The 27,751-nt window shown below is 42.3% G+C and overlaps 1 protein-coding gene across 2 annotated transcripts in view; it reads left to right on the plus strand.

The window, feature by feature from the left end:
* SETD7 (SET domain containing 7, histone lysine methyltransferase) overlaps window positions 1-27,751 on the plus strand; it is a 52,187-nt gene that overhangs the window by 4,125 nt on the left and 20,311 nt on the right. For both annotated transcript variants that reach the window (XM_082838319.1, XM_082838318.1), the window contains exons 2-5: window positions 4,680-4,809; window positions 15,790-15,991; window positions 19,882-20,071; window positions 26,390-26,471. In XM_082838319.1, coding sequence (XP_082694445.1) covers window positions 4,680-4,809; window positions 15,790-15,991; window positions 19,882-20,071; window positions 26,390-26,471 — 604 coding nt within the window. The remainder of the gene's footprint in view (window positions 1-4,679; window positions 4,810-15,789; window positions 15,992-19,881; window positions 20,072-26,389; window positions 26,472-27,751) is intronic.

Here is a 27,751-nt window from a genome sequence, read left to right on the forward strand (position 1 = left end):
CTAAGGGGCCAGAATGAAAACGAGCATCTCCATGTTTCCCTGTCCCAACCCCTCAAATACTAAGAGCGTTTCTAACAGTCCCCCTAATATCTCATCCTGCCTGTCTCTAATAAGACTGCTCATGCAATGTACTTAGGAAAAATACAGGCTAGGTGTCCTGGTAGCACCCTCTACGTGTAGCCCTCACATTAAAATTAAGACCCTCACAACTAATAATTGAGTTCTTGCAAGGGATTACTCTCAAAACTCAAATCATGTTTTTTTTTTGTTTTTTTTTTTTTGCGGTACGCGGGCCTCTCACTGCTGTGGCCTCTCCCGTTGCGGAGCACAGGCTCCAGACGCGCAGGCTCAGCGGCCATGGCTCACGGGCCCAGCCGCTCAGCGGCATGCGGGATCCTCCCGGACCGGGGCAGGAACCCGTGTCCCCTGCATCGGCAGGCGGACTCTCAACCACTGCGCCACCAGGGAAGCCCTCAGATTATGTTTTTAAACCACCAGCGTAAGTGTATTATCATGAGGGCACATTCTTTGCACTAAACAGAATAAGTTTGCCTTTTTATTATTATTACTTTTTTTTTAAAGTAGTTCTATTATACAAAACCAACAATGCATGTAAGGGCCTCTGGTTCTGAGGGAAACACACACATATACACACACACACCCAGATGTCCTGTGAATAAGTCTGAGGCAGTAAGCAGCCAGATGTCCGATCCAGAGGGAATTTCCTGCGCTGAGAGGTACCGTCACTGCATAGAATACAGGCCTGGCTCTCATCAGGTTCAGGAAAAAGCTCCGAGGGAACCCATGGGGAAAAAATTGAACTTTCTCTCTGTTCAGTAGATAATGATCTTTAGAACAGAGTGAAAAACTAGACTTGTGAGACGATTATGTTTTATTCCCTCTTCCTCTAACTTCAGTCAATATTTAAAACCATGCTGCAGACAGATATACGGCACACGAGCTGGGACCGCATTCCCAACACAGAGCAGTCATTCAAGTGGGTTTTCCCTGTTGTTTGGGTTGGCGTTCAATCTCTGTTGAGTGGGAATTGGCCCGGAAGGCTGTTGGCTGACTTGGCGCATTGCACAGATTGATCTCAATCAGAGCAAGCTGGACTAGCGTTTCTCTTTGCATTGAGTAACACTTGGAAGAGACAGGCATTTGCCACCAGGATGTGCTGGTGAAGATCCTGGTGGTTCTGTGAGAACTCTCTTAACTACAAAGGCGTCTTCCACTTCTCTGCCTGGGATCTGAGAGCACCTCCCTCTTTAGAGGTTGCTTCTTCCACCATCGGCAGGGAAGAAAGGGTGTTCGGCCAGTATGCCCTTGACCAGAGAGAAGAGGGATTGGAGGATTGGGGGAAGGGGCCTTCAGCATCCATGAGCACGTTCAGGGTAGCAGTTAATGTGTTTCTTGGGCACATAGCAGTGGCTTCCTCATCTATAAGATTGGAATTTGAGGGATGGTTGTAAGGTTTAATTTAGATAACAGGAAATTACATAACCCAGTGCCTGATGCATAGTAGGTATACAGAGTTTTTTCTTCTCTGTGTATCAGTCTCCCTCTCCATTAAATTGACTGTTGCTGGCAAGACAGATATTACATGATCTTATTTTCCAAATGGCAGCGGAACAAGAGTTGTACCAGAAGCTCCTCTCGCACTAACATTGATAGGAGATATGAGGTCTCAGCAACCTAATCTCTTCTCTTTTTTTTCTTTATTTTTCTTTTTAAAATTAATTAATTTATTTTTGGCTGCATTGGTTCTTCGTTGCTGCGCGGGGGCTTTCTCTAGCTGTAGCGAGCAGGGGCTACTTTTTGTTGCGGTGCGCGGGCTTCTCGTTGTGGTGGCTCCTCTTGTTGCGGAGCACGGGTTCTAGGCATGCAGGCTTCAGTAGTTGTGGCACACGGGCTCAGTAGTTGTGGCTCGCAGGCTCTAGAGCACAGTTTCAGTAGTTGTGGCTCACGGGCTTAGTTGCTCCGCGGCATGTGGGATCTTCGCGGACCAGGGCTCAAACCCGTATCCCCTTTATTGGCAGGCAGATTCTTAACCACTGCTCCACCAGGGAAGTCCCAGCCTAATGTCTTTTCTTCCTGACGTTTCTTTCCTTGGAAGGTCCCTTAGTTGTTGTTATTGTTTTGGTTGTGGCTGTTGTTTTAAACATAAAGTTCTACTGCTAGGAACACCACCCCCGGCTGTTACATATTCAGGGTGGAAGTCTTGAATTATCGCAAGCCTTAACTTTTAGCTCCTTTTCATTGATCACATCCTGGTCATTGATCACATCATCCTCCTTTTGGAAGGATGAGAAGAAAACAAAACAAATGAGCCAACCAGAGGATTCTGCTGTGATCTGATAGACGGAGATTTCTCACAACAAGCAGCCTAAACACCTTTAGAAAGGCAGGGAATCATCACAAGTCTGAGCCTTCTTTCTAAACACACAGTGTCACCAGAGAAACAGCCATCATTCAGCAGCTTCTCTTTTCTCCCTCCCTAGAGCCTGACAAGGTGATGGGACTTCTGTTCACTGGCCTGTGGAAGGAGGCATGGGCATAAGCATCCTTCATGGAGCAGGGATGACTTTTTTGCTTTCATCTCAGTGGGGTTCAGTACTGTCCTTCGAGTGCTTTCAGTGTGTTCTGTGATGCTTCCCAGTTTCTCTAATATCTAAATGCCATTGCTGAGGGTGCACCTGCAGTGTTTTGTTCAGAAATAGGATAGGACTATTGCAACTGAGCAAAGGTGGAAATGAATTAACATTGGATTTTTTTTTTCCCCTTAGTGTTCATGTTTATCATAATATTTCTCTTGATCTAAAGTAGAATAACTAATTTTATCAAACATTAACTTTATAAAGTCTGAAATATGTGAACTGTTTTCTATGGGGAAGGCGTTTTCAATAAATTAGTAAGTACCTCGATATAAGGTTAAAATGATTATTCTGATAGTTATACCTAAATCAGAAGTGGAATACTAAATTTGTAGGAATGCAAGTAGCTAAATTTAATTTGATCTGAGCAACATTTCATAAAAGGAAGCTTTTAACTATACACCGAGTGGTTTTTTTTTAATGAAAGGAGAAAAAGTAGATATAATTTATTTCAATGAGAGAAACGCCATCAGTAGATATTTAGAAAATAATTGTCCAAATCACTTCATATGACTCAAGTGTCATTGAATTATGTCAGGTACAGTTTTTGGTTTTTAAGCAAGAAGGAAGCAATTGTGGCCTACTTCCCTCCTAACCATTAATTTCCTGGCCCTTGTTAGAAAACAATTTGGGTTAAGAGGAAAGGAACCTTATTGATTGTGATTTATTTAAGTAGCCATGTTTTAATGTAATATATTCCAGGTAGTTCATTCTATGCAGAATCAGATGTAGCAGTAAAACAGTGCATTTGTTCATTTTTATTTTATGTTTATGTAATCAATAATACAAATAAAGAGCTTTTTCATTCTTTATAAGAGAGCTTACTTCCTATCTCTTCTAAGGGATGACATTCGTTTATCACTTTAGAAGAAATTCTTTTAGGAGAGTAAAGCATTCGTTGTGGTGAAATGGTTTGTGCTTTCTTTTATGTCTGTGAGCCATCTGGAAGCCACATTTAAGTGTTTAATGTCCCTGCATTGCACACAGTATTTAATGCTTTTATACCTTTTTCATCCATGACTCAGGTCATTAACCCAGGAGAAAGCCAGTAGATTTAACTGCTGCCTTCATTTTCACCTGCCTCTGCAAAATTAGTTCACCAGAATGACTGGGGAGGCACCAGTGAGGTGACTCTTGGGTTTTGTGAAATATGTAGATAATAATAAAAAACCTAAACATTGACTGTAAGCGTAAATATAAGAGTACACCAATGGGTGACCCAAGAAGAACCAGCAGTTTAAAGATCACAGTGTAATCATCGCTGTTGATGTTCAAAATCACGGCTTAAATGGTCATGTGGACACTTCTAACTACATTTAAAGCACAAACCCTCTGAACACAGTGGGTAGAGGGTGTATGACAAGGTGATTACCGAACATTCAGAGCTGAAAGATTTTGTGAAGTAAAGCAGTAAGTTCAATGTTAAGCTTAAGTTTAAGCTTAGAGGGACTCTGAGCTCGTGTGTTCGTACCATGAGGTGTAGATATTCGGGCAGTCTTGAAGACGTGGCTCTATCCTTTTCAGAGGGCGCCTGGCTAGCAGGGCTCCACATACTATATAAGGATGTATGAAGTCGTATTGTATACTTAGTTCTAGAACCAGATAACTTATTGCCAAGACAGTGTGCCATCTCAGCTATGTTTCCGTTAAGCATGAGAGCTCGGGGGCGCTAATTCCAAACGTGAGCAGTACCCTGTGGGGAAGTACTGGGTCAGCTGAAACTCACACTGCAGGTGTTATGATTGAGAATAACTCTCAGTCCCCGGTGAAATATGAGCGTGGTTTTGGTTCATAACCTTACACGTGTCTAAGGCCCTCTATTGTGGACCCGTCCTTTCTAAAGTGTCCCTAAGAGCCGAGTTGACGGTGCTGATGTGGGCAGGGAAACCTTGGTGTTCGCTCTCCCCTCAGGCAGGGAAGGGACCCTTGAGCTGCACGGGGCGCTTGCTGGCAGCATCTGAGCACAGGTGATGGTGGGTGAGCGTGGACGATGTTAAGGTTTGCCTTGTGGTTCCCTTTCTCCAGGGCACCTGGATGATGACGGATTACCGCACGGCTTCTGCACAGTCACCTACTCCTCCACAGACAGATTTGAGGGCAACTTCATTCACGGAGAAAAGAACGGACGGGGGAAGTTCTTCTTCTTTGATGGCAGGTAGCATTCACGGTTTTGTTTTATTTTGTTTTTTGGGGGGGTGGGGAGTAGGTACCAGATTACTTTATTTGGAGGAATGATATGAATGAGAGAATTTAAGTGAATCTTTTAGTACAATTTATAGAAAAAGTCAAAGTAACCCCAACATGCATGTACTGCTTGGGGGACCAGGGATGTCAGCTACGCCCTGTTACTGAACCAAACTTGGGTCTGCTCAGCCGTGTGCAGTAAAGCCAGTCTGACATCTGGCTGTGGTGAAGGCGAGTGCAACGTTTAGTGCAGGCGCCAAGCAATGAACCCAGGGTAATTAGTGCTCAAAACACCCGAACTCCCAGGTGGGTTTCGGGAAAGCATTTTAAACACCAGGTGAGGGAGGGGAGTCCCAGAGCATGTGATCAACTTGCACACATATCTCTGCTTGGTTGGTGGTGAGGGAACAGGGCGGTGTCACAGGGGTTAACATTACCAGTAGGTCTGTGGGCTACATAGTCATGACCCTGTATGACCTCAGGTAGTTCATTTCTTCCATTTGGTGGTGGTTTTAGCATCTGCAAAACAACTCCAGAAATGTGCATCAGCTCCTGTTATCTGGGCACTTCAGAGAGGAGCTCCAGCGGAGGATATGGGCGAGGGGTCTGTCCCGGGAAGGTCCCATAGCGTCCTGCTTAGTTACACCCCCGTGGCTATGGCCTAAGACTCAGCTCTGCCATCATTGCCTCTAAGGATGTGCTTGTCAGAGAGAGCCTCTGCCATGCCAGATTCAGGGACCCCCATCTTGCACAGGTTGGTTAGGTGGTCACGCAGGTCTTTGATGGATTTCACCTCCTCGTTCAGATAATGAGTCTCCATAAAGTCTCACAGGTGGGGATCGTTTTTGTCAGGGACCGCTGTGTGTAGTTCCAGTAGTGGCTGATTGACACTCTTTTCCAAGCGTAATGCACACTCACTCTGTGTTCAGCACGCTCTCAGACATCATGGTCCAGTTTCTTGATCTCCTTTTGAAAGAAGATTCAGCCACCTCATTGGTTCTGCAGCTTCATAATTTTCTCGGCATATTCTCTTTCCTCCTGAGATTAGTCAAGAGACTGTTTAGCAAAGTTCTTCAAAGCCACGTCATCACGGTCCAAGCAGTAAGATGGGTAGATATAAGGAGGGGTACAGCTGCAGACTCACAGTGTTCTAAATGCTTGTCTTTGGGATGACTGGACATTGTGTGCGATACCTTAATGCTGATGTCGTAACTAGTATTTCCTGTGTTCTACCACTAGTGAAAATACTTTTCACAGCAGGGTTCTTTTACCTTGCTTTCACCCCCCCGTATGAGAACGCTGTGAGGCAGAAGCTTCTCACCCTCTTGAGATAGGTGGAAATAACTAGAACTTTTCTCTTTCAAGAAGAGATGGGGTTGCATGGGCCAACAGTGACTTTTAAGCCGTGTCCGCTTCAGAAATGAAAAGTGGTCGTGTGAATTTCTCCAGCATTTAGAGGAATTCAGAGCCATGGAAGGACTAGCTCTGTTCATACCACTTGACTGGGTAATTCAGAAATAGATTTAGCTAAAGCAGGTTATAGGATTCTGGAGGCCACAGCACCGCTTACTGTAAACTCTTGACATTGGTGATAAGCTGAAGCTTCCTTATTCCTTGGAATTCCTTCAGGAAAGAAAACGTCTAAGCTGATAGTTGAAGGGTGATCGCAGGGACTGGCTTGTCACCCACAATCCCTTTTCTGTAGGTGGAATGAGTCGCTTTTAAAAAATATTAACAGGTCCTCAGGCTCTCAATTATCTGATATAAGGAGGGGTGAGGAAAGCAGTAAAAACCCATCAGAGAACTTTTGTAAATTTTTATTTTAATTCCAACCTTCTCTTTCCCACTGTCCTCAACCCCACACCCCACCTCTTTTTAGCAGAAATTGGTTTCCAAACTATTCATGTTAAATGGTCGAATATTCTGCTTCCTTTCTTCTGCCCTGGTGGATAACTGAGTCCCGTAGCAGCCTCTTACTCGATGTGGTATCAGTGCTTTCTTCTCTCACGATTCCTTCAACCTGTCCAGAAGGAAACTTTTCCTGCCTCACTTCCATAGAAGTTTATTTATAACTCTTTTCTGGAAAGTGTCACTGTTTACCTCATGCAATTATTCTTTTATTCATTCAGCAAATATATATTTATATGCATGTCTTCTTTCCCCTACAGGAGAGAGGTTTCCTTGAGGGCACAGTCTGTATCTGTTCCATCTTCTATGCTTCATAGCACTTTCTGTTAATTTGGTATTAAAAAAAAAAAATTCTTGCTGAATGAGGATGGGAGACGAAAAAGAGGGTAGCATTCACACACACACACATACACACACGCACACGCACGTGCACACGCTGCTGTTTTAAATCTCATAGTTTGAAGGTCATACCCAGTAACTGACTGACTCTGGGAAAACAGTCCAGCAGGCTTCGTTGAGTTTAGAATTGGTTACTGGCTCGCTTCACGGACCTGAGACTCAGCGAGCTGAAGGGCTAGGCTGAGCTTCCCAACCAGTGTGTCAGGAATGAGCCCTGCGGGGCTGAGTGGGGCCTGAGACTTCCCAAGCGCCTCCCTTCCTCCCTGTGTCAAGCCAGTCACGTCTGGCTCTGACCAGCTTCATCCAGTTCCCCCAGTGTGCTGTAGAAATGCAGTGATCTGCATGGGAGTCATGACCAGGGAAAGCTGGAGCAGGGGCTGAGGCCGAAGCACTAGGCCAGTAACTATCTATGGAATAGAAAGAAATTCATTGCCTTTCTTTTTTCTTTTAGAGGCACGAATTCACTGGTTTTTATACCTACCACTCAAACACCTGGAGAGACTTGGGTCCAATGGTAGACTCAAAGAGTGGTGGTATTAGCAAGGACCTGAAAAGTTTACCCTTGTTAATACCTTGAGGGGAGAAGGGCAGTATCACTGCTTTTATGACATGGGATGAAGCAGTGTGGTGACAGTTTCTCAAAACGTCCTCGTCACCTTCATTCGTAAGCCCAGTGATGATCATGTTATGAGACATCTGCTAAAAGGGTTGGCGGAAAAGTTAGTGAGTCTTATGACTGAAATAAAGGCTGTGGAATCTATTAGATCTTTCTAAGGGGGATGCAGGAAGTGGTCGTGGAGAAGTCGGTCACCTCTAATGAAGCAGCAGCTTAGTTTACACTGCTCTATTAACTTTTCTCCCTATCACTGCACCCCATTTTTAGGGTCTGATGTATCGGGTAAAACAAAGTGGGGGCTTCCCTGGTGGTGCAGTGGTTGGGAGTCCGCCTGCCGATGCAGGGGACACGGGTTCGTGCCCCGGTCTGGGAAGATCCCACATGCCGCGGAGCGGCTGGGCCCGTGAGCCATGGCCGCTGAGCCTGCGCGTCCGGAGCCTGTGCTCCGCCATGGGAGAGGCCACAACAGTGAGAGGCCCGTGTACCGCAAAAAAAAAAAACAAAAAAGTGGGCACTCAGTGCTTTTACTGCCAGTCAGGAGGCTTTAGTCTGGAAAAATTCCTCCCAAAAGGGTGACATCAAGGTTTTGAAATAACAGTTGAGGAAACAAAAGGTTTATGGTAGAGTTTTTAAAAGTTGTTCAAACCTGTAGTACTCGCTTATGTTCCCATCAGAGGCTTTATTTGCAGTTACAGGAGGCTGTGTTTGGAAAATTCTAGTGTAGTGACAGAAGATTTGGCCTGATGCATTGTTATCTTATATAAAACCTGATTGCGTTTTTTTTATACTAGAGACATGATTCATATACAAAAGGCTGTACATATTTAACATATACAACTTCATGAATTTGGAGTTAAGTATACGTTCATGAAACTGTCACAACAATCTATGCCATAGACTGGGTGTGTGGTTTGTGAGAACGTTTCAAACAAATAAAAATTTATATCAAGAAAGTTCTGGAATCAGTTTTCCCCTTTACGTAGACTATGATCAACCTGAATAAGAATTTTAAATATTCAGATCACCAGGAAAGATGGCCTGGAAAAACAGAAGCAGAATATTTTATTTTTTTTTTAATTACATAGGTAGCAAATATTTGGTAGAAAAAAGAACTTCAAGAAATACAGAAATGTATAAAGTGAACCTGCTCCCCCCTTTTTTTTTTACCCCCGTCCTCAGGTCACAGAGGTAAACCACTGTTGGCAGAGAATTTAAGCATCTTATTCTCTGCCACCACTGTTGGCAGAGAATACTCGAGGTAAAATAAGGAACTAGCTATCTATTTCTAAACCAGTTTAAATAGCCAAAATGTACATTTTTACCTTTTTACTACTGTGTCAGCTTCAGAAGCTTCAGAATGTTCGCTAGTTTTGAGATTTTTTTTTGTTTGTCTTTTATAAATTTACTTATTTATCTGTTTGTGGCTGTGTTGGGTCTTCGTTGCTGCGCGTGGGCTTTCTCTAGTTGCGGCGAGCGGGGGCTGCTCTTGGTTGCGGTGCGTGGGCTTCTCATGGCGGTGGCTTCTCTTGCTGCGGAGCACGGGCTTCAGTAGTTGTGGCTCACGGGCTTAGTTGCTCCGCGGCACGTGGGATCTTCCTGGACAACGGCTCGAACCCATGTCCCATGCATTGACAGGTGGATTCTTAACCACTGCGCCACCAGGGAAGCCCTACACATCTCTACTTTTTATACTAATCCCAGATTCTGGATGTTCATGTTAATGTATTTTTTTTCCTGAATTGTTCTCATCTCAAACAAGATTGGTGGATGTAAAGACAATTTGGCAGGACTTCTCGAAATCTTAGAATGGTAACAAGAAAGAGATATTTCAATGCAGTTTGGCTTTGGGCTGTGAGATATTAGGGCATCATGTGGTTTTTAGCCTGATTATGAGAGAGAGATAAGTGAATTCATTCAGGTTTTTTTTTTTTTTTACATTATTGATGCTTCCTCCGGACATGCCAATTAGATTTCAAGATATTATTTGCTACTCCATGACTTATCCTCCTCTGCCCAAATCATCTTCTGATGTTGATTTGCTCCACTAACGAATCCGGCTAAGCGGGCTCCTTGTAGTTGATCATTGACCAGGTAACCTAAGAGAAGCTGCCCATCTGATGAGCCACTGAGAAGGCTGATGTTTTCCAGGTGTCAGGTCCATGCAGGAGTTCTTTTGTCTGGTTTTTAGAAAGTGCTTGGTCACATTTTAGAGAAATTGGAGCTGGAACTCATGTATCCCAACCTCCCACACAAGGCAAAAGTCCCTTCTGTATCGCTTTTGTTGGAACCAGGCTCAACAAATGTATTCATCTGTATTCTGAGGAACAGTTCTGGTCGAGGCAAAGATTTTTGTGATGTATAAGAAAGGGAGAGGGAATGAGGTGGATAACTTTGAATACCTACCATCTGCTCAAACGCTGGACATGTAGCCTTCACAACAATCTGTGAAGTAGATTTTATAATCCTTTTTTGTTGTACTTATGAAGAAACTTAAGGCATAGAGAGATGAATTAACTTGCCCCCAGGTGACCTCGTTGGTAAGAGCTGGAGCTGAGATTCAAGCCAAGTTGAACTGGAAGTTTGTACCCTTTGACCAGCATCTCCCCATTTCCCCATCCTCCAGCCCCTGGCAGCCACTGCTCTACTCTCTTTCTATGAGTTAGGCTTTTTTAGATTCCACATAACGGTATTTGTCTTTGCCTGACATTTCACTTAGCATGAGGTCCTCAAGATCAAGGATGGACTATTATTGTTATCATTATTACTATTATATTTTATTACTGCTGTTAATTATTATCTGTTGATAACAATGGCCAGCAGGGTTTTCTCAGGGTTTATTTTTAGAGAACAAAACTAAATTTCACTAATTGCTCTTCAAATATTTTACTGTTATCTTGAGACTTTATAACAATCAGAACCTACGGACTCATAGATCTTCTATTAAAGGATAAGAAACTTTGAAGATAGTGCACTGGATTACATGGGAGCATTACAGAGCTCCATTCAGTTTGCTTGTCACATCTTGGAAGAAGCTGAAGTTTCTCGTTGCATATAGCCCCAGCAGATGATTTGGGTTTGTTATTGATGCTCTTCTTAACTTAGTTTTCAAGATTTTAAGAGATAATATGTAGTATAATGTTACATGTCAGTATTATCTCAATTAAAAAAAAAGAGATAATATATGTTGTCATATAACTAGTTCTTAAGACAATGTTTTAATACTAAGAGTCACAATTTAATTTGGTTAGAGACAGGAATTTAAAGTAAAATTATCATTCATTTAAAATTTCCGTCTTGATTCTATACCAGACAAAAGAAAGGCCACACGGTGGGGGAGGGAACAGAGTTTATGCCTCAGGAGCTGGAAAGCCCCAAACCTTCTAGAGGCCAAAATATGAAGGAAAAGCCAAAGCTGTTTAGTCTCTTAAGAACACTTTTGTGTATTCAGATATTAAAGAGAATTTTAAAATGAAAATAGTTGAATAGATTGCAGCTGTATCAGTCTAGGTAAACAATTATAAAAAATCTTCATTTCTTCGTAAGTTAGATTTTCTCATTTAATTTAATACTGGAAATTTAAGTACAAGAGCTTTGATAAAACAGATGAAAATGGTCTGTGTATATGGAAAGAAAGAAATCTAATTAAAATTGATTTTTAAATTTTCTCCATGTTTTCGAGTTATTTGATTCAGATGCTGGTACCAGAAAAATCAAACCAGTTTTGCAGCTTCTTAACATACTAAAAAATCTGCCAAGATGTTGAAAGAAATTTTAAGAAAATACAAGTCAAGAACATTGTGTATGATATGATCCCCTTTTTTGTTAAAAAAAACCCACCACCACACAGGTGGGAAAATGCTTAATATATAAATGGAAAAAAGTCTTAAATGGTAAATTACCAAATTGGGTAAGAGTACTGAGAGTTTCTGCATCTTTGTAGTATTTGATTTATTTGTTCACTTTACAATGAATACATATTACTTTTTTCACTTAAAGAAGCATTTATTTAAAAAAAAAAAAAAAAAGAAGCATTTATTCCATCCTTCCCTCAGACAGAGAGGGATCTTTCTTACTTGTGTGGTTTTTTTTTAAGTAATATATATAATTTATTTATTTTTGGCTACGTTGGGTCTTTGTTGCCGCGCGCAGGCTTTCTCTAGTTGCTGTGAGCAGGGGCTACTTTTCATTGCGGTGCGTGGGCTTCTCATTGGGGTAGCTTCTCTTGTTGCGGAGCACGGGCTCTACGCGCATGGGCTTCAGTAGTTTGTGGCACGTGGGCTCAGTAGTTGTGGCTCACGGGCTCTAGAGCGCAGGCTCAGTAGTTGTGGCGCACGGGCTTAGTTGCTCTGCGGCATGTAGGATCTTCCCGGGCCAGGGCTCGAACCCGTGTCCCCTGCACTAGCAGGCGGATTCTTAACCACTGCGCCACCACAGAAGGCCTTACTTGTTTTTTTTTTTTAAGTAGGTTTAGAGCAGTGTTGTCAGTTTCTTTGCCGATCTATTCCAGTGTCTCATAACTATTTCCCTGCTGCTGATGTTTTAGGCCAAGTTTCTCAGTAGAAAGCTCACCATCATGTACATGAAAGTGCATGCTTAATAACAATAGCTGTTATTTATTCGAGCAATCATTATGTCCCAGATCATCTTCTAAGCACTTAATATGTATTAACCCATGTACTTTTTAATAACCCTATTAGCAGCTGCAGTTTACAAATGGAGAAATAAAGCAGAGCGTTTAAGAAACTTTCCTAACTTGCAGACTGTATGCACATACACTTCATATAAAGAATCCTCCCTGCACTTGAGAAATACTCTTAACATCCTTATGTTCCCTCTCAATTTTCTCTTCTCAAAGCAAGATTATCCCAGTTCCACTCTTTCATTTAGGAAATATCACTTGAAGGTATGCTGTGTTTATATGTTAGGGAGGAATACATAATGCCTAATTTGTTCCTGTAAAGGGCTTACAATCTATTTAGAGAAATAGGACCCGTAAGCTGATCATGGATAAAGACGTGGCACATCCTGTACTAGTCCATGACTAGGCTTCAGTGACTGTGGTTGCAGAGGTCAAGGTAGACTCTGTGGGAAGTACGGCTCCATATGGAGGATGGGTAGGCTCTGGGGAGGCCAGTGATGAGAACACCTTCCTCCACAACACAGCTCCCAATCCAGTTTCAGCAAGGAAGACTAGAAAGTTACTCCTCCATAGCTACTTCTCAGATATAACCAGATATTAATGATTGAGTTGCTACAAAATAGTGCCATTTTCTCATAGTTGATTTCTTTCTGAAATAGAAAAAGACCAGAGGTTGGAGAATATTCATTCTTTTCCCAAAGTCATTTTTGTTTTGAATTTAAAAAAAGGAAAATGTGACCCGTAACTTTTTTTTCCTGAATGTGTCCTCAGGGATTTAAAAAGTTTGGTTACATATGTTTTAAGGGAAGAGGCAGGGAAAACATAGTATAGGAGCTAAGATACATAGATGTGTGCTTGGGGCCAGTGAATAAACTAATGTGAGCAGAGGATTCTAGAGCGGGAGTCGGCAAACTTTTTCTGCCTGGGGTGAGATAGTAAATATTTTAGGCTTCTTGGGCCACATTCGGCCTCTGTTGCAACTATTCAACTCTGCTGTTGTCATATGAAAGCAGCCACAGAGGATACGGAAAGGAATGTTCATGGCTGTGTTCCAGTAAAACTGTATTTACGAAAACAGGCAGCCGGCCATGGTTTGCCAGCCTCCTCTGGAGGAAAAAGTTAGAAAGAAAGGTGGTGCCTTTAACACCAGACTAAGAAGCTTTTATTTCCTTTGAAATAAAAGGATTTCAAAGCCTTATCATTTTTTATTGCCCTGGAGACCGCAGTTCATGTGATAACATGCCCCCTTTTTGTTATCAGATTCCATCCAAGCTACCAAAAAAATGTACTAAGGAAGCTAAGCTGTTTCCTCAGGCAGGGGCTGGAAAACAATGCAGTAAGTTTTGCTCTCCAATACCTAAGAATTTGCATTTGGGAATCTTAACGTTCGTTGAGCTACGGGAAAGAGCAGTTTGTTCTTAGGATTATGATACTAATAAGGGAAGGTTCTGCTCTGAGGGAGGGCGGGACAAACTACGGGACATGACCTGGGGGAAATATGTGCAAACCCACATGACTGGTTAACTGATTCGTGAGACCCATGCCTTGTAGATTTCATCATAAACCTAAGAAACATTGGCAGACTAGTCTGTCAGGGGATAATTCTGCCCAAACATACACAGTAACATTTTGAATGTTGCTGAGACTTCAAAGTCAATAGGGTCACCAGGTTTAGCAAATAAAAATCCAGGGCACCCAGTTAAAATGGTTCAGATAAGCAACAAAAAATATTTTAGTAAAACTATATCCAGTTCAATATTTGGGACATACTTATGCTAAAAAATTATTTGTTGTTTATCTGAAATTCAAACTTAACTGAGCATATTCTGTTTTATCTGGCAATCCCCAAACTGAAGATAGATGATTAAATAGTTTTTTGCCCTGTCTATTGCATCATTATGTCAGTTGATTAGTAATCCTTCACCAAGGTTCTTTTTTTTCATGGCAGGAGTCTAATGACAGCCGAATCTCCTTAATTCCGACCTCACTGACATAGAATTTTGATTATTGATGCAAGGGCTGTGCTAAAGTGCACCTTTTTCTCTTCATGAATTTACTAGGCCTGTTTATCATTGATAGTACAAACAAAACTGAAAGAGAACGATTTATCTCCTTGGGAGACTACAAATAGTATAATTACAATGTAATCAGAGGCTATCGTTATTTAGACTGTGCTTTTCATTTAATAATTACAGATCATTCTGTCATTCATTAGAGCAAGACAGCACTTTTCCAGGCAGACTCAGGTGCAGCCACCTCGGTCCCCATGGCCCCCTTTGGGTCCCACCTGTCCCCAGTACCTGTCTCCTGGTTCTGTGTTTGTCTTGTTCATCATGCTTTCTAGATCCTCACACGACGCTCACTACTTGAAGGCACCCTGTAAATGTCTGTTAGTTGAATTAATGAATGAGTATTATCTGCACATGTTAAAATAATCAAACTGCCTTTGTTGCTAAACATCTTACTTTTTAATTGTAAAAAATAATTTGAGCTGGTCTTTCCCCAGATTCCAGTTCATGAAGGGAATTTTTGGATAAAGTTAGTTTCATTGCATAATGGCCTTTGCGAGGCTGACACTGAAAACATGTATTGAAATTCCAGAAGTGTTTTATGAGGAGAGAAAAAGGTTCTTGTAAAATCACCCTGAGCACCCTTGTGAGCTTTCTTCTGTTCTAGGACGACGGGTCTCATACTTTATCAGGCTGCTAATGATAGTAGCAAGGTTGAGCGGGCCATCTTCCTTACTTGCCCCTATTTCCCATGATCGCACGCACACACAAGTAAATCCCCATATATCTTCCAAAGAGATGGATGGGGATACTTTTGATTGGATACCAGTTATGGTTGTCACCGATAAATAATGCATTAATGGCTTAAGACAGATAAGCAGACATCTACACGTTCTAAACCACATTTGTATTACTAGAGACCACTATATACAAGCCATCTGAAAGACCCTTGAGAACTCCCAGTGAATTCTGGAACTCTTGAGGGAAATTAAGCATGAGTGGTTTATGTGTGGAAAGGGTGGTTTATGTGTGGAAAGGGTAACACCAGAATTTCTATTGCCCGGTATTGGTTGGCATCTAGCCTTGGAAACATACTTAGATGAGGCTTGTTCTTTTCCACCTGTGGCTTCTTTCTTCTGTATTTCCTCCAGTAGAGAAATTGGATTAATAGGAACCAGGAGATTAGGAATTAAATCTCCCTTTCAGCATCTAATCCTACCCATATCTTGGGAGTATTTTTCCTAGCAATCTCGGAGAATTCAGGAGGATGTACTGAATACAGGCCAGCATTGGAACAGAGCTGGGCGTGGTGTGATCCTTTCTTTTAAGAGAGTTGAGTCACCGTCTGACTCTTCTCTTTTGTTCTCCCTTCTCTCACAGCACCCTGGAGGGATATTATGTGGATGATGCCCTGCAGGGCCAGGGAGTTTACACTTACGAGGATGGAGGAGTTCTCCAGGGCACATATGTAGACGGAGAGCTGAATGGACCTGCCCAGGAGTACGACACAGATGGAAGACTGATCTTCAAGGGACAATATAAAGATAACATTCGGCATGGAGTGTGCTGGATATATTACCCAGTAAGCCTCACGACTGTTCATTTTGCTGGAAAGTAACGAGTTTTAAGACAATGCTTCGAGTCTTCCCAATGAATAACAAAACGTATTCTCTATCTTAGGAAATGTGAGGCTGTGAAACTTGAGAGTTGGTAGCTGAAGCCAACAGCTTAGGGGGATATCCTCTCACAGTTTCACTATTGACTTCGATTGTTGTGCTCCGATCTACTATGAATTTCTCCTCAGGGTGGCTTTGGAAAGGAATGATTAGTCATGATGAAAACAAACTGGGACAAACTGGTTTGATTGTACCACTAATAAAGACAAAAATATATTGCTTTTTAAAAATATTCCTTTGGGATATAGAAAGAGATGGTGGAATGTCTCGTTGTTGCAATTAATGTTATTCTTTCTCATATGTAAGAACTAATCCAGCAATTTCCCATCTTTTTGGACTTACTACACTATTGTTACTTGATTTTACAATCCTACTCCCTGCTTTCTGGTTTATCTTGCTTAAATCAAGGTGATTAAAATTAACTTGCCTCTGAGTATTTGATAACATTTTATGATCTTTCTGGAGCTGACTAGAGCAAAAAAAATGTGGCAAAACCCATGGCTGGGAATTAATGCTGTAATTTTTGTTTGCATTTCAAATACATCATCTGTTTGTAGTGAATTTCCAGAAAATGTTTCAGAAAATAAACCTGAGGAAATATTTTATTTTGTCCAGAGCTTAAGTCAAAATACGTTTTTTTCCTTAGTCTTAACCGTATCCTCTTTTGATTTAAAAGTATTAATAAAAACATGTATAACAAGAAGAGTAGTCCCAGCTAAATCTATTTATACGTTATTGTTCCTAAAAAGTAAGTTATACTCTAGGCATAAGAAAAAATATTGTAAAACATTCTTTAAAATAATTATGAAAGCATTTACACATTCTCTTGGTAGGATCTGCAATAGCTCACAAGTCCTTTCAGTTACAGAGGGAGAAGAGAGGGAGGTACTTACCAGTTAGGAAGCCTGAAACTTTCGTTGCTTCATCAGTAGGCAGGATAAGCTTCCTGCTGCCCAGTGCTGGGGAGCTGCTGATATGACAGTGAATCTTGAAGCCTGGGAACGTGGAATTCCTCATGAGGGTGTGTCTAGGAAAGGGGTAACGGATTACCAGATTCTCCCACTACCTGTCATTTTACTTGTGACTATGATCAATTGAAGTCCCTAGAGGAGATCAATGATGAACTGAGGTGAATGGATCCGATTGGCTCAATGTAGTTGCATTTTGAAACCTAGAATGTGCAGCTGCATTTTAGCCTTCAGCCTTAATCACTGTCTTTTAAAGCACCGAGAGAAGACTCTGCCTTAGGAAGGAAGAAGCACTAGGGAGTCACAAGCTTTAAAAATCAACTTGGTTGATAACACTTTGTATATAGTATCTGTTGGCATTTGGGGTCGGGGCTGGGGGAGGCTGGTAATCACACCCCACTGCTCTGCTCTCTGGACTGGGAATCAATTAAGAAATAGACGTAGGTATCAGGGATCAGGATGTTGGTTTCATTATGGCGGAGTTGGACTGGAGATGTGGCCTGGGCTTCTACTCCTGCCCCTCTGAACTAAATGGATGGGCCAGCTGCCCACAGAGCAGCTAGAAAGCTGCAGGTTTCCCTTGAGGAGTAGGGCTGCTTGGGGGAGCTTCCCCAGGGAGAGGAGAGGACCGAGAGGGGAGCAGGTGCAGCCTGTGGGCACTGTCAGTTCCCAGGACAGGTGAGCGAAAGTGCAGAACACATGAGAGCAGCAACTTTATGCTGTTAACCCCTACCCAGTAGAGTTGGGCGTCAGTGGGTGTCAGATTCTGCCTTCTCACTAACCAAGTGAACGATTTCTCCTCCCATGAGGGGGAGCCACTGAGCAGAGGAGAAAAAGGAGCAGTTTCTTCCCCAGCACCCCTGACACAGCCAACAAAGAAGTGTTTGTGACATGAAGTCAAAGCAGGAACAAGGGGAGGCAAAAATAATGATCCTCCCTACAGGATTTGTAAGCTCACTCTAAGGACAGTTTATTTCTTTCAAAATTTGACCTTAAAACAGTGATGGAAAGTTTTTAATTAAAAACTCATAACTCCGGGCTTCCCTGGTGGCGCAGCGGTTGGGAGTCCGCCTGCCGACGCAGGGGACACGGGTTCGTGCCCCGGTCCGGGAGGATCCCACATGCCGTGGAGCGGCTGGGCCCGTGAGCCATGGCCGCTGAGCCTGCGCGTCCGGAGCCTGTGCTCCGCAACGGGAGAGGCCACAACAGTGAGAGGCCCGCGTACCGCAAAAAAAGAAAAACAACTCATAACTCCTCCTTTTGGAAAAAAAAGAAGAATCTCTGCTTTATCATTCTAGACAAAATCATTTGCCCCCCAAACTGGAAGTTTAAAGCACATAAGGGGGAAGAAAAACGTGAGACCCTAGAAAGACAGAATCCTGTTCTGAAGAAATAATCATGTTGATGGCTTATATTAGTTACGACATGTAAGAAGCATAAATACACCATTCAGCTCAGTCACTGAAAGCTTGAAGGCAGATCTTGCAAAAAGTATCATCCCCGTACGGGCTGGGTTATTAAGAATTAACTCGGGAAGGAGAAAGAGCAATCATACGTCGCTAATGCACTTTCTATCCATGAAAAATGCATCCAAGTATTTTTGTTTCTATGGAAGTGCTGTGATTCATTTTTTAATTGATAACCTTTTTTCTCCAAAGAGCAATTGGACTACGATGAACTGTAGAAACCCTGTACCTGGTGGTATTTCTTCCTGCTGTCTCTCTGTAAACAGCATTTGGAAACACTTAAAAGTCGTCCCACGTCACTGACGTTGAGTAGCTGCTTCTAGAACCTTTCAGTTGGGGGAATATCCAAGCTTTTAGAAGATGTCATGGGCTTACTAGTCTTGTGTCAGACCCACGAAGGTCTTAGATTTTCAGTTATACCATAAGGACCTTCTGGATGGGGAAAAAAAAAAAAAAGGGAAACATCTCTTGCACCCTAGATTAGATTTTTAAAAATTATTTATTGGTTTTAGTATCCCAATTCAGTTTTAAAAATATTTATATCATCTACTGTATCCCTAGCACTGGTACCAGGATGCAGAATTCTCTGATAGCCTCTGCCCTAAAGCATTGAATGACCCTTTGGAATGAAGCAAATGACAGTTAAAGAGGAAGCACAGCTGACTTCTCTCCTGGAAGGAGGGAGAAGGGAGAAGTAAAGACGAGTGGGAAGAAAGAAGTGATGGGGAAGGGCGTAGAATTCAGTTGATCGTTTTTCACTTTTCCTTCTAACTCCAAAAAAAGTGATGGAATAGAATTCTCAGAAAGGCAGTGTCCACAAGTCCTTTTGTTTATCCCTTAGAAAGTGCGGATGACTCCCATTACTCATGCATACTGAACTAATTCTTAAGTACCTTTGAACTAAAGATTTTCTTACTAGACCAGAAATCCAGAATTCAATATTTGAGAAGTGAAATCATAGGAATAGTAAGACTGTCCTGCTACCTCATCACATTTGATATTGCCCCAAAGTAACCCTTAGTTACATTTCCTTTTGATGATTGTAACTTACATCACAAATACAACATGTTTGTTTCTTAGATAACAAACCAAGTTAGAGTATCAGTAGCTTGTCCAAGGATCATAAAACTCTCTAAAGCAGGCTATATGCCCCCTATGCATATAACTTACAGGGGACTGGATGGGGAGGAGAGAGCTGCCTCATGCTTTTCACACTCATGTGAAAAGCTCTGCGTTCTGAAACTGTTATGATCCATATCAGTGCTGTTAACAATGGCAGTGCACAAGAGAAATGTCTTGAACTCATGTCATATAGATAAATACTATATATAATATGTTCTGGTTTTGGGTTTCTCCCATCAGGATGGAGGCAGCCTTGTAGGAGAAGTAAATGAAGATGGAGAGATGACTGGAGAAAAGATAGCATATGTGTACCCTGATGAGAGGACTGCCCTGTATGGAAAATTCATTGATGGAGAGATGATAGAAGGGAAACTGGCTACTCTTCTGTCCACTGAAGAAGGAAGGCCTCACTTTGAACTGATGCCTGGAAGTAAGTTGAATCTGCTTCAGACGGGTTGCTCTAATTCCAAAACGGGTTGTTGAGGCTTAAGAGAAGTTAATTTCTTTGTCTAGTCTGGTGTATTAGCTTGGCTGCATAACAGATACCTCAGCATCTCAGTGGTTTACAACAGCAAACACAGGTCTGCTAAGCAACTGTACTCGACTGGTCCAGGTGGGGCGTGGCCAGGCCAGGCTGGACCTGAGGCTTCTAGTCAGCTCTGAGTCTGTTCTATGTCTTAATTCTGGGCCCAATCTAAAGGGACAGTGGTGGCCTGGGTCAGTTTTCTCAGGTGGTCACAGGAAGCCAAAGCATGAGCAGACACCTATGATGCCTCTTAAAGCCTCAGCTTGGAACTGACACAAAGTCCCTTTCACCCACTTTTCATTGGTCAAAGCAAGTCACATGGCCAAGGCGGACATCAGTGAGACAGGGTAATGTACACCGTACACTTTAGTGGCACATGCTAAAAAGTCATCTGACAAGGGCATAGCTGTATAATTCTAACGCACAGAAGGAGTGAAGAAATGACAGCAGTAATTTAATCAGTTTTAAATATTATATCTCAGGGAAAAAAACAGTTTAATGATTTAACTGATAAAGAATCAAATTAGGTAGATCTCCACGTTGGGACAGATTGTAATGCTGATTCAGCCCGAGCTTTGACTGGGAAGGATAAATGCACATTGGCACCCGGGCCCTCTTCAAAGTCTAGCATCTTCTTGGAGGACATATTCCATGCATGAATGATCCTATTGGAATCAATGATAGAAAAAATCCTGTTTCTTGTTAGAAGTACAGGATGGCACACCAAACTTTTTTTCTGAGTATAAAATTATTTCTTGTAGAAAATCTGGAAAATATACAAAGAAAAACATCAAGATTTTGTATTTTCAGTGGCACAATATTAAGAAAGCTAGATCGGTCTGATTCCTTGAAATATGCATATATGTATTTCCAATCCAAGTTAAGGTATAAGGAGAATAAAGTAGAAAAGATAATACAGGGACTTCCCTGGTGGTCTAGTGGTTAAGACTCCACACTGTCAATGCAGGGGGCCTGGTCAATCCCTGGTCCGGGAACTAGATCCCACATGCCGCAACTAGAGATCCCGAGCGCCGCAACTAAAGATCCTGAGTGCCTCAACTAAAGATCCTGCATGCCGCAACTAAGACCTGGTGCAGCCAAATAAATAAATAAATATTTTTTTAAAAAAAGAAAAGATAATATATATAGGCATTGATAGGCCTAAATAATATTTAGCTGTTTGGATTGGAAGGAGATTCTCCAAAGGGTGGTAGTCCAAAAATAGGAAGCCTAGCACTTTACATTTAGGTCCAACTTGGGTTGTTATAAATGTCTCTGGTTTTGTTTTTTTAAGTTAAAAATTGAGGCATTTTAAATGCAATATGGGATTCTGGATTGGATCCTGGAACAGAAAAAGGACATTCGTGGAAAAACTGGTGAAATCTGAATAAAGTCTGGAGTTCAGTCAATACTAACGCAGCTATGTTGGTTTCTTAATTTGGACAAATGTACCATGTAACACAAGAAATTAACATTAGGAGAAGCAGTGAGGGGCATTGGGAACTCTACTATGTTTGCAACTTTTCTGTAAATTTAAAATCATTCCAAAATGAAGGGTTTTTTAAGTTGTAACAGTAATCTTTGAACTTCAGACTCTAATATCTGCACTCTTCACATCCATTCCAAAAGGAGACAGTGTTAAAAGGTTTAGAAATGAGGAGACTCCAGCTAGGGGAGGATCCCACTTGGTGATGCAGATTTTAAAAGTGGCAGCATTTGGAAGCGGCAGCATTTTTAGTGGCAAGGGTCTTGGACTTAAGAGTCACCTCGTTTGAGTCTCAGTGCCAACATTTACTGTATTATGGTTTGGGGCAGGTTAGTTATCCTTTCAGAACCCGTTTTTTCATTATAAAATACAGATATTGGCACCTACCATAAAGCCCCCATCAGGAAAGTTACTGTGGTTATTACATTCTTCTTAGTATAAGTACGAAACACATTTTGGGAAGTGAGAGGGGAATGATGATTTTTCTTAGAACTCCTGGTTGCAAATGACAAACACCCTCTTCAAACTAACTTAAGGCCAAAAAAAGGAGGGGGGTGGATTTATTGGCAAGATTCTAGCAGGCCCCAGTTCTTTTAAGGATAGGTTGAACAATTTGGGCCTCAAAAGGGTCAGGAGCCATAGCTGCTCTGGGTGACTGGGAGGCACCAGGCGCAGTCTTTACTCTGTGTTCTGCTCCTTTTGTTTCTCTCTCCTTCCTCTTCCAGTTACAGTGATTGAACCACTGACTGGCTGACAGATGAGGGCTTTCGGGTCATGTGGCCTCTGGTCCAGTGGTTGAGGGAGGGGAAGAGGGAAACAGAAATCGAGTATCTCACCTAAAATCCTCCTACAACCGCCTTCTCCTTTTTCTCTGTGCTTTTGGATCCACAAACTGCTTCTCTGTCTCCACTTACTTCTTGCTGAGTTTCTCCTTGTGCCTCTGCCTGGAATTTCTTTTCTCCTCATCTCTTTGCCTCTTTCCATAGGAATTCCATTCCCTGGCTAATGTCTTTTCCATCTTTTTTGTTTTCTTCTTAAACACAGTTATCAGCATCACCTGGATGTTTCTTAGAAATGCAGGCTGCCAGGCCCACTTTGGGACTATTAAATCAGAATTCCCATTTTTTTAAATTTGATTAAAAAAATTTTTTTATTGGAGGATAGTTGATTTACAACGTTGTGTTAGTTTCAGGTGTACAGCAAAGTGAATCAGTTATACATATACATATATCCACTCTTTTTTAGATTCTTTTCCCATATAGGCCATTACAGAGGACTGAGGAGAGTTCCCTGTGCTATATATACAGTAGGCCCTTATTAGTTTTTATTTTTTTGGCTGCGTAGCTTGTGGGATCTTAGTTCCCCAACCAGGGATTGAACCTGGGCCCTAGCAGTGAAAGTGAGGAGTCCCAACCACTGGACCGCCAGGGAAGTCCCTGCCTATTCTATCTTTACAGCTTGGCTCACCTCTTAGAAGTAACGTTTGTCAAGTGAATGGATGAATTCTAGTCACAGGTCATAGTACCAACGATAGGGGAAAGGAGGAAAAGGAAAGGGTTCCTTCCGTTTGCCTGGAGCACAGGCCTGTCTAAGGGAGTAGAGGGAGGGATGGTATGCGTTGAAGAAGGTGCATCAGCTCCTTGAGGGCAGGAAGAGATGCGACTCCCACTGGTATCTGCACAGCCCCTAACACAGTGCTTTACGTGTGGTTGGCACTTAGTACATTCGTGAGGAAAGTATTAGTCTAAGGCAGGGAGATGGGAATTCACAGGAGAATTTCTGCACACTAGAATGTGTATTCCACAGAAATGTTTGGTTTGAAAGTGTTTTTTTCTTCTTTTTTGAACTAACTTCCTTTAATGGGTTGTGTGCTGATCTGGGTGCATTCCTCAGCCTTTCCCTGCCCTGCTTTACTGCATAGGGCTTCTGCCCCTTGCAGGCTGCATTCCCCAGGCTCTTGTGCCTGGGGCTTCTGTCTGGCTTTGGCCACAGGCTGGGGACACGGAGAGGGACAGGAGCAGGGAGAAGCCCTCTCTGTGTCCAGCAGAGTCCCCAGCAGTGGCCTGTCTCCCGATTCCATCTCCCAGCAGGATGGTCCCCCACGGGTCCAGCTTCCCTGGACTCCCCCAGCTCTAGAGCTCCAGGAATGCCTCTGCCTCTGTCCCTGTGGCTCAGGGTTTTGGCCTCCTGCTCTTGCCAGTTTCTGGGCTCTTCACTGCCCTGTTTGGCTTCCCAGCTCTTCCAGCCTCTGTGTAACCAATTCCCTGTATTAAATTCTCTCTCTCTGAAATACTCAAATGGTCTGTTTCCTGGTTAGACACTGAGTGATCTAGATTGTTTTCTGACTTTTACTTTGAGACATTAATTTGGGTTTTATTTTATTTATTTATTTTATTTTTGGCTGCGTTGGGTCTTCGTTGCTGTGCATGGGCTTTCTCTAGTTGCAGTGAGCGGGGGCCGCTCTTTGTTGCGCTGCGCGGGCTTCTCATTGCGGTGGCTTCTCTGTTGCGGAGAACGGGCTCCAGGAGCGTGGGCTTCAGTAGTTGTGGCATGCAGGCTGAGTAGTTGTGGCTCGTGGGCCCTAGAGCGCAGACTCAGTAGTTGTGGCGCACGCGCTTAGTTGCTCCACGTCATGTGGGATCTTCCCGGACCAGGGCTCGAACCCCTGTCCCCTGCATTGGCAGGCGGATTCTTAACCACTGTGCCACCAGGGAAGCCCATTAATTTGGGTTTTGATTGTATAAAAAAAGGAAACAGAAAGAGGACCTGGTAGCCATTGGTAACCACTTAGGAATTGCTTAATGGAATAATTTGTGATGCCTTAGTACCTAAAATAATTGACTTTGCTGGAGTAAGCTCTCCAGTTCCAAAACTTGTTTCTTTACTTATTAGCCTTTGGAACACCGTATGTCTTCCTTGTGCTCTGGGAGGATGCTATGAAGCTAATTCTTTGCAGAGAACGAACATTAATTCTAGGACGGTTGTGTACCTTCGTTTCTGGAATAAATTACTAATTGGCTTCTGAACCACTTTAATAGAAATAAGATGACTTTGTTAATGCTTTATCAAAAGCAGTCTGTTCTCCTTAATTCTGCTGAGGCTGAATTTATTTTTAGTGAAGGAGACAATTGCCAAGGGTGGGTGGTTGGAGTCTATAGACTGTGTCTAGTATCAAGAAAACCACAAGAAAAATTTAAAACTATTATCCAATCTGATCTGACCAGAGAGATCTCCAATTTTCATGACAAAGCTTTTTCTTGATTAAAAATTGTAATGACACAAGCAGCTTTTAAACCACATGAATAAAGAAAATTCAAAAGCAAAAATGGGATTTTAAAAGATACTTCTGATGGCTGTTTATTAAGACCTGAGAACGAAACTCCAGAACAAACCTAAAAACTATCCATTTATATCTTGCACAGCAATCTGTAATGACTGGTGTAAACCTGCCTATAGGAAGCATGTTATCTAGCCAGTCAGCTACTATCTCATTCTATCACATATTTTTTTTTTACACAATATTCCCTTGGCATTGAACTTTTTTAAATTTTATTTTATTTTATTTTTTAATTTTTGTCTGCTTTGGGTCTTTGTTGCTGTGCGTGAGCTTTCTCTAGTTGCGGCGAGCGGGGGCTACTCTTCGTTGCAGTGCTCAGGCTTCTCATTGCAGTGGCTTCTCTTGTTGCAGAGCACGGGCTCTAGGCACACGGGCTTCACTAGTTGCAGCACGCAGTCTCAGCAGTTGTGGTGCCCGGGCTTCGTTGCTTCACGTCATGTGGGATCTTCCCGGACCAGGGATCAAACCCGTGTCCCCTGCACTGGCAGGCGGGTTCTTAACCACTGCACCACCAAGGAAGTCCCTCTATCACATATTTTAATTAGAACTAATATTACCACATGTTACCGTTCCCATCTACTAAGTGTCCAATTGCTGTATTCAGTAATAACCTAAAAATATCTTTTAGCGACTCAGTTCAACATCACAAAGTTCAACAAACAAAACAGCAGATTTTAATCCCCTCGTATGAGAATATTTGACGTTTTGGCAATATTTGTTATACTTATGATTCTCCAATCATAAATGATCTTAGAGATGTAACATCAGTTGTACCAAATGGTGTGGGTGATGCTTACATGTAGAGCACCCAGGTAATTCCAGATATTTGTAGAATGAAAGAGAGAAAGTAAATTATGCTGTATAACATGGTATCCATCTTCATTATTATATTCTTGAATAAAGTGAAAGCATTTCAGGAGTAATATAAAAAAAGTATTTCGTTAGATTAACTTTTTCCTGATTATCTGTATGTATTTTTTCCACTTAGATATTCAGGAAAAGAAATAAAACCCGTATGTGTATCTTTTACTGCGTAACAAAATGAGGAGTTGGGGTTTATCTATTCACAATCGTAAATTCTCTTAAATATAATGGATGTTATTTTAATCACCAAGAGATTCATGTGAATATGATGGAGAATGAAGCTAAGAAATTTATTATGTTTGCACACTCAGCATAAGTAAACTTTTTTTTTCCCCTAACCCGCGCCAGTAAACTTTCTTATCATAAAAACCTATTATCATTTTAGAAAACTATCCATTTATATTGAAGAATTTCATTCTAGTTGGCCTAACTTGAATAACACTTTTCATTATTTAACTCTTTCTGGTCCTGTGGATAGAGAGAACGCTCTTCCCTAACTCTGGGCCTTGTACTGAGATTTTTGTTTGCTTTTTAGGTTCGGTGTACCACTTTGATAAGTCAACTTCATCTTGCATTTCTACCAATGCTCTTCTTCCAGATCCGTATGAATCAGAGAGGTAATTTTTTCCATGTGGTTTAAAGAGCACCATTTATGTGAGATTAAATAACCCTTGTGGTAGGAATTATTGGCCCTCTGCTAAGGCCGAGTTCTTGAGCAGAAAAAAATATTCATATATTCTGAGGAAGAGTGTTTTTATTGTCATATAGAATCTGTCCCTGTAAGGAAGTTTTTCCACCCATAAAGCACAGAACAGCTTGTGTGTCAGTCCCAGAACGAAGCTTCTACAAAGACAGCAGTTGGGCCAGGCAGCCAGCTATGCCCTGTTCAAGTGTCCCCTTTCTTGGGGCTCTGGTGCCACAGTTTGTGCCTTAGCCCCTCCTGGCCCCTAGGGAGCATTTCACACTCTTGAAAGCTCTAGCCGAGGCAGGGACCAAATGCCTCCTTTTCTACTTAGCCCAGCTGAGGGGGTCTGGAATGTGAGATAATTTCTTTATTCACTAAGGGAAGACAGGAGTGAAACAAAGAAAATACAAGAAGCATAAAAACATTCCAGCTTATAAATTACAAGTTTCTGATTCTCTAAGATCCCTCCCAGAGTGTCAAGCCCTGGTCCATTTCATACCCTAGCTAAACTCTAAGCTCCTGGTATGGTTTTCTCTGGTCCCCTGCCTGGGGTTCTTATTCCCCAGCGACTGGCCTGTTTGTGGGTAAGAGTGCCATCTGCAGTTGGCTTTCTCTTGGCCTCACTCTGTAAGTGTGGCTTCTATTCAGTTTCTGTCCCGTCCCCATCAGAGAAAAGGCCTTTTCCCTGGTTTAACTGACAGGGCTGACACCACAATGTCACAATGAATGAATGGCCTCTTTCTTGACACGAGGCTCTGGACTGTTTGCAGGGAGAAAGGTTTGGTCTCTTGTTAGCCCCCAAAACACAACAGTACCATAACCGTATGCATCAGTCATTTTTTGTTACTGTCATTGTGATGATGCCACATAACAATACCCTCGGACTATCAGTGATTTATGAAAGCAAACATTTACTTTTACGCTCATGCTTCTGTAGATTGGCTGACGTTCAGCCACCTGTGACTGGGCTCAACTCGGCTCAGCTGGACTAGGCTACACTCCAGGTTTCAAGTTGGGTTCCAGTCTGTCTCACATGCCTTCATTCCAAGACTCAGGCTAAGGGAGCAACAGCCCCCCGGGGCATCTTCTTCTTGTGGAGATGAATGGAAACTCAAGGAAGCTGGCAGAAACTTGCCATGCTTCTTAATATCCGAGACCTAGCTTTGCAGTCACTTCTGCCTAGTTGCAAAGCAGATCATATGGCCAAGACCA

Source organism: Leucopleurus acutus (genome assembly GCF_964270905.1).
Source record: "Leucopleurus acutus genome assembly, chromosome: 4".
Classification (NCBI taxonomy): Eukaryota; Metazoa; Chordata; class Mammalia; order Artiodactyla; family Delphinidae; genus Leucopleurus; species Leucopleurus acutus.